General features: G+C 35.9%; 1 protein-coding gene across 1 annotated transcript in view; it reads left to right on the top strand.

Moving 5' to 3' along the window:
- Positions 1–1004: 1004 nt before the first annotated feature.
- The window catches only part of LPIN2 (lipin 2), a 38130-nt gene continuing 25030 nt past the window's right edge, over positions 1005–14104 (top strand). Inside the window, exons 1-4 of the mRNA XM_050915644.1 lie at positions 1005–1195; positions 6999–7199; positions 10405–10500; positions 13473–13771. Of these exons, the coding sequence (XP_050771601.1) occupies positions 1109–1195; positions 6999–7199; positions 10405–10500; positions 13473–13771 (683 nt within the window). The 5' untranslated portion in view covers positions 1005–1108. The remainder of the gene's footprint in view (positions 1196–6998; positions 7200–10404; positions 10501–13472; positions 13772–14104) is intronic.

Below are 14104 nucleotides of genomic sequence, written 5' to 3'. Positions count from 1 at the left end.
ATATTATTTTTTAGCTTGTAATTCAAGAAGTAGTCCAGTCTTCTGTAGCAGACACAAAGTAACATGGTGGGGGTGGAGAGAAGATGCATGGGTTTAAGGTAATGCGAATGTGTCTATGTTGCGGGAATATTAATGGTCCTCAGAGAATGTCTCTCCCATTCAGGGGTAGAATTGTTTCCTTATGCTACTACACTTCCTTAGTTATTTCACCTATCCATGATACTATTTCGAGAAGTAATGCCATTTCCTCAGATCAAAAATTATTTCTTATTCTCAGTCATGGAGCTAGGTATACAATAAGCTTGTATGTATTGTCCATGCACCCAAATTATACTGCTTTAACAATTCAGTTTAAAGAAAATAGGAAAATTTCCACAGGAAAAAATGTTTATTTTAGTGTGCATTGTTTTTGTATGGTTTAGTATAAACTTGACACCAGGTCAGGTCTCTTTACTATTATAATGCAATTTCAAAAAAGGGGAGGGAAATAGCTCACAAGTACCAGACTCTGAAATGTGATCAAATTTGTCCTATAAAACATTACTAGCTAGCCCAGTGAAACCATCAGCAGAGAGAGCAGGCACATGAAGTGGCAGCAGGCATTCTTGAATTAGGTGTGCAGCAGGCTGAACTAGGACTTTGAATGCTGCTACAGGTGGTAGAGTTGCAACAGTGGGCGAAAAGTCTCCAAGTGAGCTAATGTAGACTTTGCTTAAGAATCATTAACTAAATCCCTGTTTCTTTTCATGGGAGCTTCAGCTAAAGTCACGTGACCTGATGTAAAACAAGATCATACCTATCAGTGCAAACATATGGCCAAGTATGTCCATGTTATCACTTATCTCAAAGAGCGCAAGGGGGCTGTGACATTTCAAGCAAAGCCTATTGGTGAGGGAGTTTCTATGCGAGCTTTCTTAAAGAAGTGCTTCCTTTTTAATCATAATACTGTGTGGGAAAGTATAGCAAACATTTTTCTCTAAGAGACCAGAAGATTTACATAATTCTTCTGCTTCTATGGAAAGAGAAGAAATGCTGATACAACATTTTGTTATGGCTGTAAGCTTTGCATTTACCTGTACTGTGGGAAGTTAATTTCCTGTTTTCTGAGATGCATTTCTCAGAAAAGGATGGTTTTGAAGATGACTTCAATAGAACTGTTGTTCCTGCCCATGAAAGGGTTCCTTCTGGAATCTTGGTGAGTTGGACAGATTTATTGCCAAGTATGGGTATATAATTTCCTATGGCATAGTTAAAATATATAAAAATTGACTGCCTATGTTTAATAGTATGTGGAAGACTTTAATTAGGCATTCAACAGACTTACTTTGTTTCCCATTTTTGTTCCATAAGTGCTCTGTGCAGTACTAGGAGCAATCCTAAACCCAAATTAAAATCTTCATTTAGGAGCAAAGATGTTTCTGTTTGCTTGTTTTTGCCGAGTAGACCTGATGCTACAGTGGTCCTGTTTCATGTGGTCATTCCCCCCCCCCCCCCCCCCCCCCCCCCCCAATCTTTTCAGGGTACAAAATAGAAACTAGTAAAACACTTGCTAAAGATTTTCTCTGGTTAAGGAAAGCTCTTGCCTCATAAATATATATACATGCAAATATAGGCAAGATGAGATAAATTGAGGGAAACCATTGCTATGCATGTTTATTTTTTCTACCTAATCTCTTGAAACAAATGCAACTTCTTTACTGTTTACATCATGTGGCATTACACTATCTTTTAATCCTGTAAATGAATCTCTTGTAAGCGAAGATCTACATTTAAGTAACTTTTTTTTTGCAGTGATAGTTACAATTCATGCCCTCTAAAGCTGTATCTCTCTGGAGCGATCTAATGGCTTGCCTTTGAGTAACTTGCAGTCTTGTTTTTCTGTTGTTGACCTGGGCATTTGTAGTGTTCATGTTCATACGGGTGCACCTGTATAAAAGGTGTTGGCTTTAAGAACACAAAAAATGCATTTACCTTTATGAAAGCAGTACTCCAAATGCACAGAAAACACAAATTCATGGACAGCTTTTTGATTATATCTTGTGTCTGTATATGGATATTGCTGAATAACATATAAAAATTGTTTAAGAAAACATGTTGGTTTTGTAGCAGCCAGAATAACATCTTTGTTAATGGTACATAGATATAATTCCTATTCACAAAACCTCCCGCTCAAGTTATGCTAATGTAAGCATTTCCTGGTGATGAGTTTTGAAAATTTGGCTAATCTAGCATGTAGAGCATGTTAGATGCATGTAGAGCATGTTAGATACTTAATCTGAGCTGTAGTACTGTTTAATCATTATTTCTGAGAGCCATTCTATTCCTCATTGCTGTAACATGAGGAAGTCAACCAACATATGCAAGGTTAATTTTAGTTTAACTGATTTGAGTATTTTATAGATGGAGGCACAGAATTTTATTTTTAGTTCTTGAGCTTCCAAAGTAGATCTTTTCTTTTCTTATTTTGTATTTGCTTTTATGCTCTCTCTCTCAAATAAAAGAAAAAAAAAGCAGTTTCAGTTTCTGCTTTTTGCAGTGTAATAGCTTCTTGCCAGAAAAAAATCTCTTTTATTATATAGGAAAGAGAGATCCTCTCCCCCATTCCAATTACAGTTGCACTTAGCTTAGAGGTATTAATACATTCAGCTATAAGATTTTTTGCAAACTAGGTAGTATTGCATAAACATTCAAAAATCAATCTCTCTGGAGCCTCAAAAGTCACAAAAAGTGTTTTTCTGCTGTGAGACCTTAGGAATTGATAGCCTTTTAATTTGCTAACCTAGAAGAATAAGCAGTAGTGAGCTACATTAGCTTTTATGCAGAGTTCTGGAATTTGACTGCATGAGGTAATGTATATACTCTGGATATCAAAATAAATAAAACTTAAAAGCTAAACAGTATTGTGAAATATTGCTGCGTTGCCCTTTCTTAGCTTGTCTTGTCCATCAGACTTCTGTCTTGTGGAACTGGAAATTGGCATGCTTTTTAGGTTCTTGTAGCAGGTTATGAAGGCATACTGCTCTCTGCTTTTCTCTGCTTTCAGGACAATGACATTTAACAAATGTTTACTAAGCATGAAATAAAGAGTGTTATCGAGGAAATACTTCGTTCTACTGGTTATTCTGTGATCAGGCTGTTTCTATCGCATTTGCAAGAATTAACACAATAACATTTTACACTGTTCCTCTCTATGGTCAGATTCAGTACTACTCACTGCAAGTTTTCCAACAATATACAATAAAACTTAAAGCAAAAAAACCCGCCGAAATTTTAAAATCTCCTAGCTGGGGTTCTATTGACATTTGAGATAAACATCTCATGTTTCTCAGGTATGTAGTCACACTTTATTTCTAATTGATCATTTGCTTGCTACAGTTTGAACTTTCTTAAATAATATGTTTATCTTACAAAGTGAACCATTATGTTAAAAGCTGAACTACAACCTGATAAGCAATAATATAAATTAGTTTCTGATCTACAGTTCTGTTTACACAATGTACAAAACAATGTTTGCATTAAGACTTGGATCATAAAAAGCTTCTTTCCTTATAAATGTTGTTTTAAATACTCAATACGTTCAAAAGTTCATAACTTTTTCACATGTAAGAGGTTATTCTGTTTATGTATGATCATAAAAGTGGCTGTGCTGTGAGCTACAGAAATATAACTGAGATCTATAAAAGATAACTTTCGCTACAGGAAAGCAAGAATATATGTAAAATAGATGAATGCTTCAGTCTTGTGGGTTTTTTGGTGATTTTCTGTGGTTAGACAAGGTCAGTTAGCATGTATGTGAGGAAAACTAGATTATTTATCAACTGAACTCAATTCTTAGCAGTTGGTGTGAAATTTTGATCTTTTAAACAGTCACTACTTAAATGATAGAGAATTCCTTGCTAATGTCCACTTCCCGAGTCCTATTCACTGAAATGAAATATATGGAATGGAGACTCTATTAAGGACTTCTATTCCTGATTGTGCCAAACATTTCTTTTAACAAATTCAGTCTCCTTGGTGACATGAAGTCAACTTTTCTTTGTAAGCCAATATCATAGACTCCTCTTGGAAGTGGCCAAGGTGTAGCCATGAATGATAATAACTATGTGTTAGAGAATTTTTCCTAAGATAAAAATAAAGAATAAAGATTGGTTGTCATTGTAGGGGGAGACTAATTGCTTAAACAGTAAAGCAGAGATACTGCTACCTTTCTGTGTTGTGTTACAGTTCCATGAGATGCAGCAAGTATCTCACTTGTCAAAAGGAAGATGTTCAGTTCCCTGCCCTAGCCTTTTTTTCCTAGCTCTCTGGTGCTGCTGTGTGCCTCATGACTCTCTGGTGTTTGTCATGTTCTTTGCGAGCTAATCTAATTTACTAACCCACTGAAACAAACATCAACAACAAAATGGGTGGACTTCTGCCAGTTGTGTCAGTGAGCTAAAATCAGCTCATTAAGAGGGTCAGATGAGGAAGGGTTGAAGTGAGACCTCCCCTTTTTAGCAAGAGTGAACTATTATTTTGTTAGCAAGCAGTCAATCTTATAGTTGTACGTGAAACTACTTAGAGATGAAACTGAATTTTATTAATCACTAATATTGATAGGGAGTCCATTCTGCTAATCTCATTAGTGACTCAATGACAGTCTGTTCTTTTTGTCTTCATCAACCATATCGTACAAAAGCTACAGGACAAAATTCTCTAGCATGTTACCTAGCATAGTAATTCCGTGAATAATTTCAAAACAGTTTTAAATCTGGATTGGAAAACCCCCATCTTCCTTTTTAAGTCTCGTGGAGAGAAAGGAATTTTTTTTCAAAAATCTGAATATGATTAAGTAATGTTAGGCTTGAGAAGCCTGAGATGGAGAAAAATACTTCCGTAGCCGCTGTAAGTCTGTGAAAGTAGTTTTAGACTTCCTGCATGTTTACAATTATATTGGTACTATTAGATGCTACAAAAGTAGCTTCCTTTCAAATGAGTGCAATATACCCTGTGTTACTGTAAGGAAGACTTTGAAGGCTCAGAACAGAAATAATTGATTAATTACCGAGATAATGAAAGCAGTATCAGGAGGAAGAACTCTTGTAGTGCAATACAGTTTTGTTTAGAGGCATTAAGAAAAATCCTAAACCTTATTCAGAGGCTCATAAAAATAGATTAGCAAGTAGACAAAGAAATTCACTGTAGACTTTTTTTTGTAGAAATATTATCCCAAAATAGAATTTTTACAATTTAAGCCCCGTTATGTGTTCAGTGTTGTGTTTTGCTTGTTTGCAGTGGCTCTTTGTTCTCCCAAATACTACCCTTAACTTCAGAGGCATGCAATTGCTTGGATATATTTGAAATGAGTGTGCAGCAGTCATTTGGGTGGGAGGTGGGAGAGGGCAGAATGAGGAAGGGTTGCACTTGGGTTTCTATTGGAACACCTTCACGGTTTTCCCTCCTCTTTCAATTAAAGCTCAGATGTTCTGAGAAATCTTTGGACTTCATTTCTTATTGGCAGTCATAGTTCACATTGTATTCTTAGTCTGAAAGACTTGCAGTCATTCAAAATTCGTTAATTCACTTAAGATTTTTTAATGGATTAGACAGAATGTTTGATAAGTGATTCTATGTGTTCTTTGTTTATCTTGTTTGAGTATAGCATAATCTTCTTATTGTGTGCATCTTCCTTTCCTTGTATTCTGTCCTGAACTCACCACTCTCATCTAGTTAGATTCCTTCACCTGGACTACATATTGTTCTTTTTTCAATTTTCTGAGTATGAACAATCACAAAAAACTGTAAAAGATTTTTCTCTTGCTGAAACTTTGTGAAACCTGTTGGAAAGTAGTTAGTGGGTAAGATAACTCTTTACACTTAATATATTGCATGAGTGTGTAAACTTGGTTAAGACTTGCTTTTCACATATGAAAATGTAGTATTTGGAATTTAGTGTTTATTCTTTAGGTGTAATTTCTGTGGAAATAATGGTTGTTAGCAGGTGAGTCATCTGCTTCTCGTGGATGAGAAGTGTGTTCAGTACAAGGTCATGTTGCTAGGTTCACTGTGTTTTTGCAGAGCAAACTTTACTTCAGCAGCTGTTTTAGATACAGGTACCCACAAGCTTCATTAATTTAGAGAATTATACATTTAGAGAAGTATACATTGTAACTATAGATGATACTTATTGTAGTTTTATTTGATCAAAAGTTAATGGAAGAGTCTCAGTAACTTTGAGTATCTGGCATCACCTACCACAGGTGGAAGTCTTGCTCATCTCAGTTTTAACTTCTGAAGGTCGATGACAGTGCTTTTCAAGAAAGGTTTTTAAAAGTTCATGATTTTTATGTTGCAAGAGGTTTTAGTATTTGTTTCACGGCAAATAAATTCACTGGTGTTGTGCTTTCCTTATATAGGAAGAAAACTGGATTTCTTCTGTATTTGTTTTCTCCACACTCATTCTCAAACTCCTCTGTCTCCCATTAGATCTTTTGATAATTTCTTTAGGGTGACTCAGCCATTTTAAAATATAGAATTATAAAGGAAGAGTTACATGTAGTACACTGTACATAACTCTTCCTGACTTTTAAGATTTTTTTGCATCCTTATGTAGAGTTATCTCCATTTTCAACAGAGGATCAATTGTATTAAATAGGCAGTCTTCAGAGAATGAATTTGTCTTTTTAGCTTATCTGAGTAATTAAACATCACTTGAATCTAGGCTTTGGGGTTTAAAAATGGCATGCTTCGAAATTTACTTTAAAATGTTTGAATACTCATATGTTCAAGTTAAGCTATTAAGAATAGGTTTTATAACTCTGGAGACTGTTAGTAATATAAGAATTGGCTCAAAATTCTGTTGACTCTTGAAGGCATTTGTGTAAAGCTTGTTACAATAATCAGAGTAATTGATAAATGACATTGCACATCTATTTAGATGTTTTTAAAAAATTAATTTTAAAAAACTTATGTTTTTAAAATTTATTTACTTTTTTTTTTTTCCCCTTCCTCTCCCGTAGTCTCAGACTATGAACTACGTAGGACAACTTGCAGGACAAGTCCTGGTTACTGTGAAGGAGCTGTACAAAGGCATTAATCAGGCAACCCTTTCAGGATGCATTGATGTCATTGTGGTCCGGCAACAGGATGGTACATACCAGTGTTCTCCTTTTCATGTCCGATTTGGGAAGCTTGGTGTATTGCGCTCTAAAGAAAAAGTGGTAAGTTCAGAAAGTGGGCCAAAACAAAGTTTTGAATACCAATGAATTCCCTTTTTTCCCCTCTTCCTTCCTTCCCCAGCCCCCCACATATCCAGTTTGCAGGCCGATTTAGTACAGAGCAGTTTCTCATATATGCTGTACAGAGTGATAGTTTTGGAATGCAAAACAGAACTTCCTGTGGTAATCTAAGGACTCCGCAAAAAAATACTGTGAAAGAAAAGCTTTGACAGCTCTTGAGCTATGCAAAAAGGATAATACAAACATACAGACTTTGCAGTCTTCAAATGTTTACATGGCCATTTATTTACTTATTTAAGTATGCTGGGAAATAAATGCTTAATGCCATTTAACTGATCCCTGATGTTGCAAGCAACTATTTTTGGAATGTCTGGAGGACAAATAGAGCATGTCTTAAGGGTTGGTGACCTATCATAAATACTACTCCTTGTTAGCTCTGTTCAAGGCTGATATGCAGTAGAAAATGCAGTTATTAATATCCACAAGCAAATAAAAACTGGGACTGAGGCTTCATTCCTGTGTGGGAGTATTTGAAAGAGAACCTGGTACAATTCCCTGTCCAGCCAATCTGACTGTGGCGCTGCCCGAGCAGATTATCCTGCCATCCCCTTTCCATAGGCTTTAGTAATTGCGCCTAGGGAGTGAGCTGGATTGCATTGTAAATTTGAGTGAAAAATGAACCTATTGTGGGGGGACTTTACATTACTGTCAGTAGGGAGTACTGTGTATGGCAGTATTGCCTGTGGGTGTGCTACCAAAGGATGGATTGGTTTAAACAGATCATAAAACCTCAGGATTATATGCTGCTTTTCTAAGAAGTGAAAGGACACTGCAGGAAACTACCCCCATCTTTATATTTTGTTGTAAAAGGAGAATAAAATGCAACTAAAAGAGCAGTTATGTTAGGGGGGTTTTTTGTTAACGGTCCATACTGGGAGTTACATGCATTAAAGTTGTAAGTTTATCATAGTAACACAGGCTAGCAGCAGTTTTCTTGTTTCATTTTTTTGTTTTGATTTCCCACTTGCTAGTGTTTTTCTTAATGAGTACGCTGATGACAAAATGTTGATTTTCCTTAACAATTCTGCAGCAGATTACATTACAGTTTTTCAGCGAGGTACAAGAGAGGTGGTATAGCTGTAGTTTTTCTAATGTCTAAGCAAGTGAGATGCGCTTACAACAGGAGTGATCTGAAACTTGAGCTTGCTAAATGTCTTTAATTACACTTCTGAGAAGCTGAACCAAATTTGAGAGGATTTCAGCTTCTGGGTACCTCTAAAAAGCTGTTGAATAGTAGAAATATCTACTGTTGGTACCTGCTGTACTAGGCTGTCAGCGTAGTTCCCAGCTTTTGCTTGAGTGGATGGCTGCTGCTTCTTACTTCCTTCATCCTTGGAGTTGCCATTCTGCATTTGAGTGTTCTCTCCATAGTCAGTTGAATGTTTATTACTGCGTTGTGTACACATTTTTCTCTGGCATGTTATGAGGCCGAGATCAATTGGTAGTCTCAAGATGTATGGGAACACAAGATACGCGTATCTGTGCTTCAGCTCTATACTTAAGATACATACTGAAGTCTCCAGAAACCAGCGTGAGGTATAGGTACTAAAATTAAAGATGTTTGTCTGTCTAAATCAGCATAGAGAAAAGGTTGAAAAAAAGAAACACTAAGACAATTTTTTTTTTTTAAAAATTCATGTTACTGAATTGGAAATTCAAGAAAATATTTTAAGAATTAACTGTGTTCAGTAGTGAAATAAATATGATTTTCAGACCAAAACCATTCAGTTCTTGTGGGCAAAAAGAAAAGCTGTTATCTTAAGGATTTGGGTATAGTCCCCATTCATGTTTGGTTATCTACCTGTAATTTATCATCTCCTATGATTGGGTTTCCTTGACTAATGGTTTTATTCTCGTAAATGTGCGAATAACAGAGTGGATTAGGATGCGTGGATACTGTCTTTCTTAACACTGTGGTGGTGGTGGTTTTTTCGTGGCAGTCCATGTGCTAATCTTAAAATTAGTCCTCTTTCCTTTTTGACTGGTCATTTCATATCATGGTAACTAACTATGAGTATAAGTATTCATATCACAGTACTAGCTGTATAGCTTGGGGTGTAATTTTTCTTTTGTATTGGCAGGAAACTAGAACTTGAGTAATGTATGTATTGGATATCTCAGAGCAATTACAGTATTTAACTTGGTCTCCTTTTGACAAAAGTGTCTAAACTATATATAACCTGAAATGCCATTGGCATTTTCTGCAGTAAGGCAAGTCCATTGTATTTCTGACATGTATTAAATTATTTTTAATTAGCTAGGCTAAATGCAGATATACAGAAACCTTTAGATAAGCAGATTTACTGGAAAAATAAGGTAATTTTATCTGAATAATGAACACATTTTGTTTGGAAAAATTTGGAATGGAACTTAACTGGATGCCCAAGATTTCACAAAGAGGAGGAAGTAAAATAGTTGTATCTTGGTTTTAGAAAGACACATGTTTTTTTATTTCATACATGTGGGGAAGGCTAATCTCTCCCTCCTGTGCAATGTAATCTAAGTCAAAGTACCTTTTTATGAGAATAAAAACATTCTTCCTCTGATGAAAGCACTATGGTTGCAGAAGAGTTGTGGTCCTATGTCATATCCCCATAAACTGACGAGCAGGAAAATCTGAAACAACTTTAACTGAGTTGCAGAAATAATCATGGCAAATCTCTATCCCTTTGAAACAAAGCCTGCCTCCAGGAGGCTTCCAGTTTGTCATCTTGAACTTTTGGTATTCAGGACTCAGATTCATACCAGGCCCCGATTCAGGTTGAGCTTTAAACATATGAACATGAACAGACTCAGTCATTCTTCCAGGAAATAAAGACTAGATCAATGATTATTATTCATGCTTCTAGCTCTCCAAATTAGTTGAACAAGATTCAGTCTTTAGATGTTTTCTATTTTTTTCCAATTTTTCTTGTAGGTGTTAGGCTCTCTGCTAGAAGCATGATGTATTTTGCAGGTTAACAAAATAAAAACCATTATTATAACAGACTTCTTTCAAAAAGCAGAGGGAGGAGAAAGAGACATGATTATACAATGGAATAAAGTTTACTCTCAGAGCTAAGTGGGCCTTGAGGTCAGTGGTTTCCCCTGTGATGAATTATTTACATTAAATTGTCTCTTTCCGCAGATTGATATAGAAATTAATGGCGATGCTGTTGATCTTCATATGAAACTGGGTGACAATGGAGAAGCTTTCTTTGTACAAGAAACTGAGGAGGAAAACGTAAGGGCTTTGTGCTTCATGATGGCTACAATGCAGTATTAAGAGTAATGTGTTAAAAATATTTAATATAGTGTTGTCAATATTGTAACTTTTATGAAAGCTAGATTTTCTGTGACTGAATCTTAACATCACTTTCATACGCTGCCAAGATGCTTGGTGCTTTGTACAATTCTGCTACCAGTGATAATAAAGTAACTAATTCTTTGTTTTATTAGAGCATTATTTGAAAGATTTGTTGAAATTTTTTTACTTTGTTTTAGTATATTCATTCTTGTTGACTGCAGTTATACAGATTATAGTGCCTTATAATAATTTTTGCCTTAAGTTCTTATAGCTTGTGCTACTGATCTCTGTACTAATTAAGGTTGTCTATTTTGGCATATTTTTAATTTGTCTTATAATTTTTAGCACAGTTTTTCACAATTTTAGCTATGAAACTTTCACCAGTTAACAGTAACTTCTTCGACTTGAGAATTCTTCTTGTATTATAATACAGTAATTAATTTCCCAAGAACCTATTGCAGCTGGAAGCTAATGAGCCTCTGAAAAACAGGAATAATGGTTCATTTTTAGTCTGATTTCCTAAGGATATGGGACCTATGTAATCACAGTATTTGTCAGTCTTGAGCTTTGGTTTTGATCCCTTTTGAATCTGTTGGCATTTTTCAGCATGACAGAAGGAAAGAGGTTCTAAATACAAAGTTCCAAAAGGTATAATGAAAATAGTCAGTTAGAGGAGAGAGAAAAAAATTTTGTCTCAGTAAAGTAAAAGATGAAGTGTTAATTTGCTGTTGTTATTAGGAATCAGAGTCTTTCAAGGAAATGAGCTTGATCCACTTTTTAGTTTAGGGCACTGCTTGTTTATTGTGAGGGATTGGAGGAAGCTCTCATTTTGAAAGGAGTTAAATGTAATTTAAAGTGGAAGGAGAAAATAAGCATTAAGACCCCAAATGATAACTTAGGGTAGGGTTTCATAACCTTTAAGAGAAAGGAAGGTTGGGTTCTCTTTTAGCATACACCATGATTAAAATCAAAACTGAAAGCAGTTTTTTATAGATGTAGGCTGTGTCAGCCATTGATGGGAACTGATCAGTCTTAAGACTTTCAGAAAGCAAGGGTGATAACCACTACCTTTGTCCCCAGTACAATGTTTTAAAGGAGCTATTGCACTTGCTTAGTATATTTTAATTTATAACAAGAGTGCCTTATCTGTGTATAATGTGTTCTGGAAAGCTGGTAGTTCGTGCCAAAACTATAGATCGAGTTAGCTACAAAGCAGAGGACAGAGTTGTTTTTAGTGCTTCTAGACATTTTTTTCCTCAGTATTTCTGCTACTGATCAACATGTCCTTGTGGTCACCTCTTGAAGCTATGCTTAAGGTATAAACAATAAAGCTCTCATCGAGTTCTTGATGGATTCAGAAAGGCTCTTTTAAGTGATCAGTCTTTGCTGTTTTCACATCTTCACATTCAAAAGTAACACCACATGCCTCAATTCACATAAATCAGGACTATTATAGTGTAACTTTCAGGCATCATTTTTCAGCCAGTTTTCTTTTAACTTTTCCTCTGGTTTTTTAATTTTGTCTTGTTATTCTGGATTATCACTAATTGTATAGAATATTAACTTTATTTTAGGTGCTATCATTTTATTTGGAGGTTTTTCACAATGCAGAATCTGTGTGTCATTAGTGCTGTATAAGGCTGTATTTTGTTCTCCTTTCTCCACTTCTCTCTACTTTACAACCAGTGAAACAAAACTTGGTCTGTAACACTTAACTCAATGGAAAAATTGAATTTAATATTAAATAATAGCAGTTCAGACTTTGAACACCTCAAAAGTAGTATCAGTGCTCTGGCTGTTTCTGATCACAGTGTAGTTCCTGACTAATCTTCTCATAAGAGTCCTGTAAAGTAACAGGCATCTTGTAATTAGTTCTAGTCTTACCATGAAATTGAGCTCCATAACTTTTTCTCTTTCTCCTCGCTATGCAAATTCCATTCTCTTCTACTTTTTCCACTTTGTCTTTGTCCCTTCACCCTGTGTTTCTTTCAGTGTAGGTGTCAATACCTTTAAAGTTTCTTGTTATGATGTAAATAAACCCCAGGCAGTCCATTGGTAAAGCTTTTCCTTCATTTGAATTGTTCCTTCAAAGGGCAGTGAGTTGTATTTAGTCGACAGTTGTTTGTTGGTTTTAACGTGAGTAAGTTACAGTTGAGTTTTTCTTTTTGAAAGATACTTTACATAAATAGTGTCTGACATGGATGACAAGACTGAATGCACCTTCACCAATTTTGTGGGTAACGCTGAACTGGGAGGAGAGCTAGACAGGCCAGAAAAAGAGCCACCACATACAGCCAACTTGGCAGGCTGGAAGACTGGACCAACAAGATTCACACAAGGTTTAACCAAGATACATGTGAAGTCTTGCATGTGGGTTGGAAGAATCCCACACAGCAGTACAGGCTGGGGTCTGACTGGATGAAATTCATCTCTGCTGTAAAGGCCAGCAGTGTGCCCTGGCAGCAATGAAGGCAAACGTGTCATAGGCTGCATCAACAGGAGTACAGCCAGCAGATGGAAGGATGTGGGATTGTCCCACTCAACCTAGTATACGTTAGGCCAAACCTGGAACACAGTTCTGGTCTACCAAGTTCTGGTTTCTCCAGTTGCTCAGGGGCTGATAATTTCAAAAACATTGCACTCACTGGGTATTTGTTTTGCTAGCAAAATCAATTGTTTATGTCTGAAACTGTAAGAATACTAACATTCATTTTCCTGAACTTTTTGTAATCCCTCTAGTGAACTTGGTTCCTTTCTGGGTATCAGCTTCATCCTACTGGGCTATTGTATGGTTTTGTGTCTAAATATAGATGCAAGGATTAATCTGTAGCTGACAACTATCCTGTATGCACAAAACAAAGTAAAAAAAAAAAAAAAAAGTCTGTTCTTTATTTTCTTTTTTTGCTTAGGAAAAAGTTCCTGCATATTTGGCAACATCTCCAATACCCACTGAAGACCAGTTTTTTAAAGACACTGACAATCATTTGAAATCAGGTGAAAATGAGAGGACATGTGCAAACTCAGAAATTCCACACTCTGTGGAAACAGAGACTGTATTCACCCCAGGTTCTGTGAAAAAGAAAAAAAGAAGAAGAAAGAAATACAAACAAGATAGCAGGAAGGAAGATCAGATCTCTTCTACTGGGACGGAGGAGATTTTTGAAATGGAAATAAGCTCAGATGATGAAAAAAGTGTTCAACCCCTAAGGTAAACTGTCAGATACTTGCTGACTGCTTTCGCTGTTATCACTGAACATTTAACAGGCGACTTGTACCTTTCCTCTATGGAAGTAATGCATAAATTTCAATAGGCTCTGGGTAGGCTTTTCCTCAAACAAACAAACAAAACTCCATTATCTTCCACCTCTTTACAGAATCCTTCAAGTTTGGCCATTTTGTTATGAACATGAAATCCAGTTAAGCCCATTCTGGTAAAGAAGTGTTGTCATGATCTGTTGTGTGACTGAGAAAAAGTTTCAGTGTAATTTCTCCAATGAGGCAGAGTGGTCTTCTGGTATGTTTGGTAACCTTTACATAAACT

Source organism: Gymnogyps californianus, chromosome 2 (genome assembly GCF_018139145.2).
Source record: "Gymnogyps californianus isolate 813 chromosome 2, ASM1813914v2, whole genome shotgun sequence".
In the NCBI taxonomy this organism is placed as follows: domain Eukaryota; kingdom Metazoa; phylum Chordata; class Aves; order Accipitriformes; family Cathartidae; genus Gymnogyps; species Gymnogyps californianus.
The sequence above is the reverse complement of the archived record's forward strand: the minus strand, read 5'-3'. Positions and strand labels throughout refer to the sequence as shown.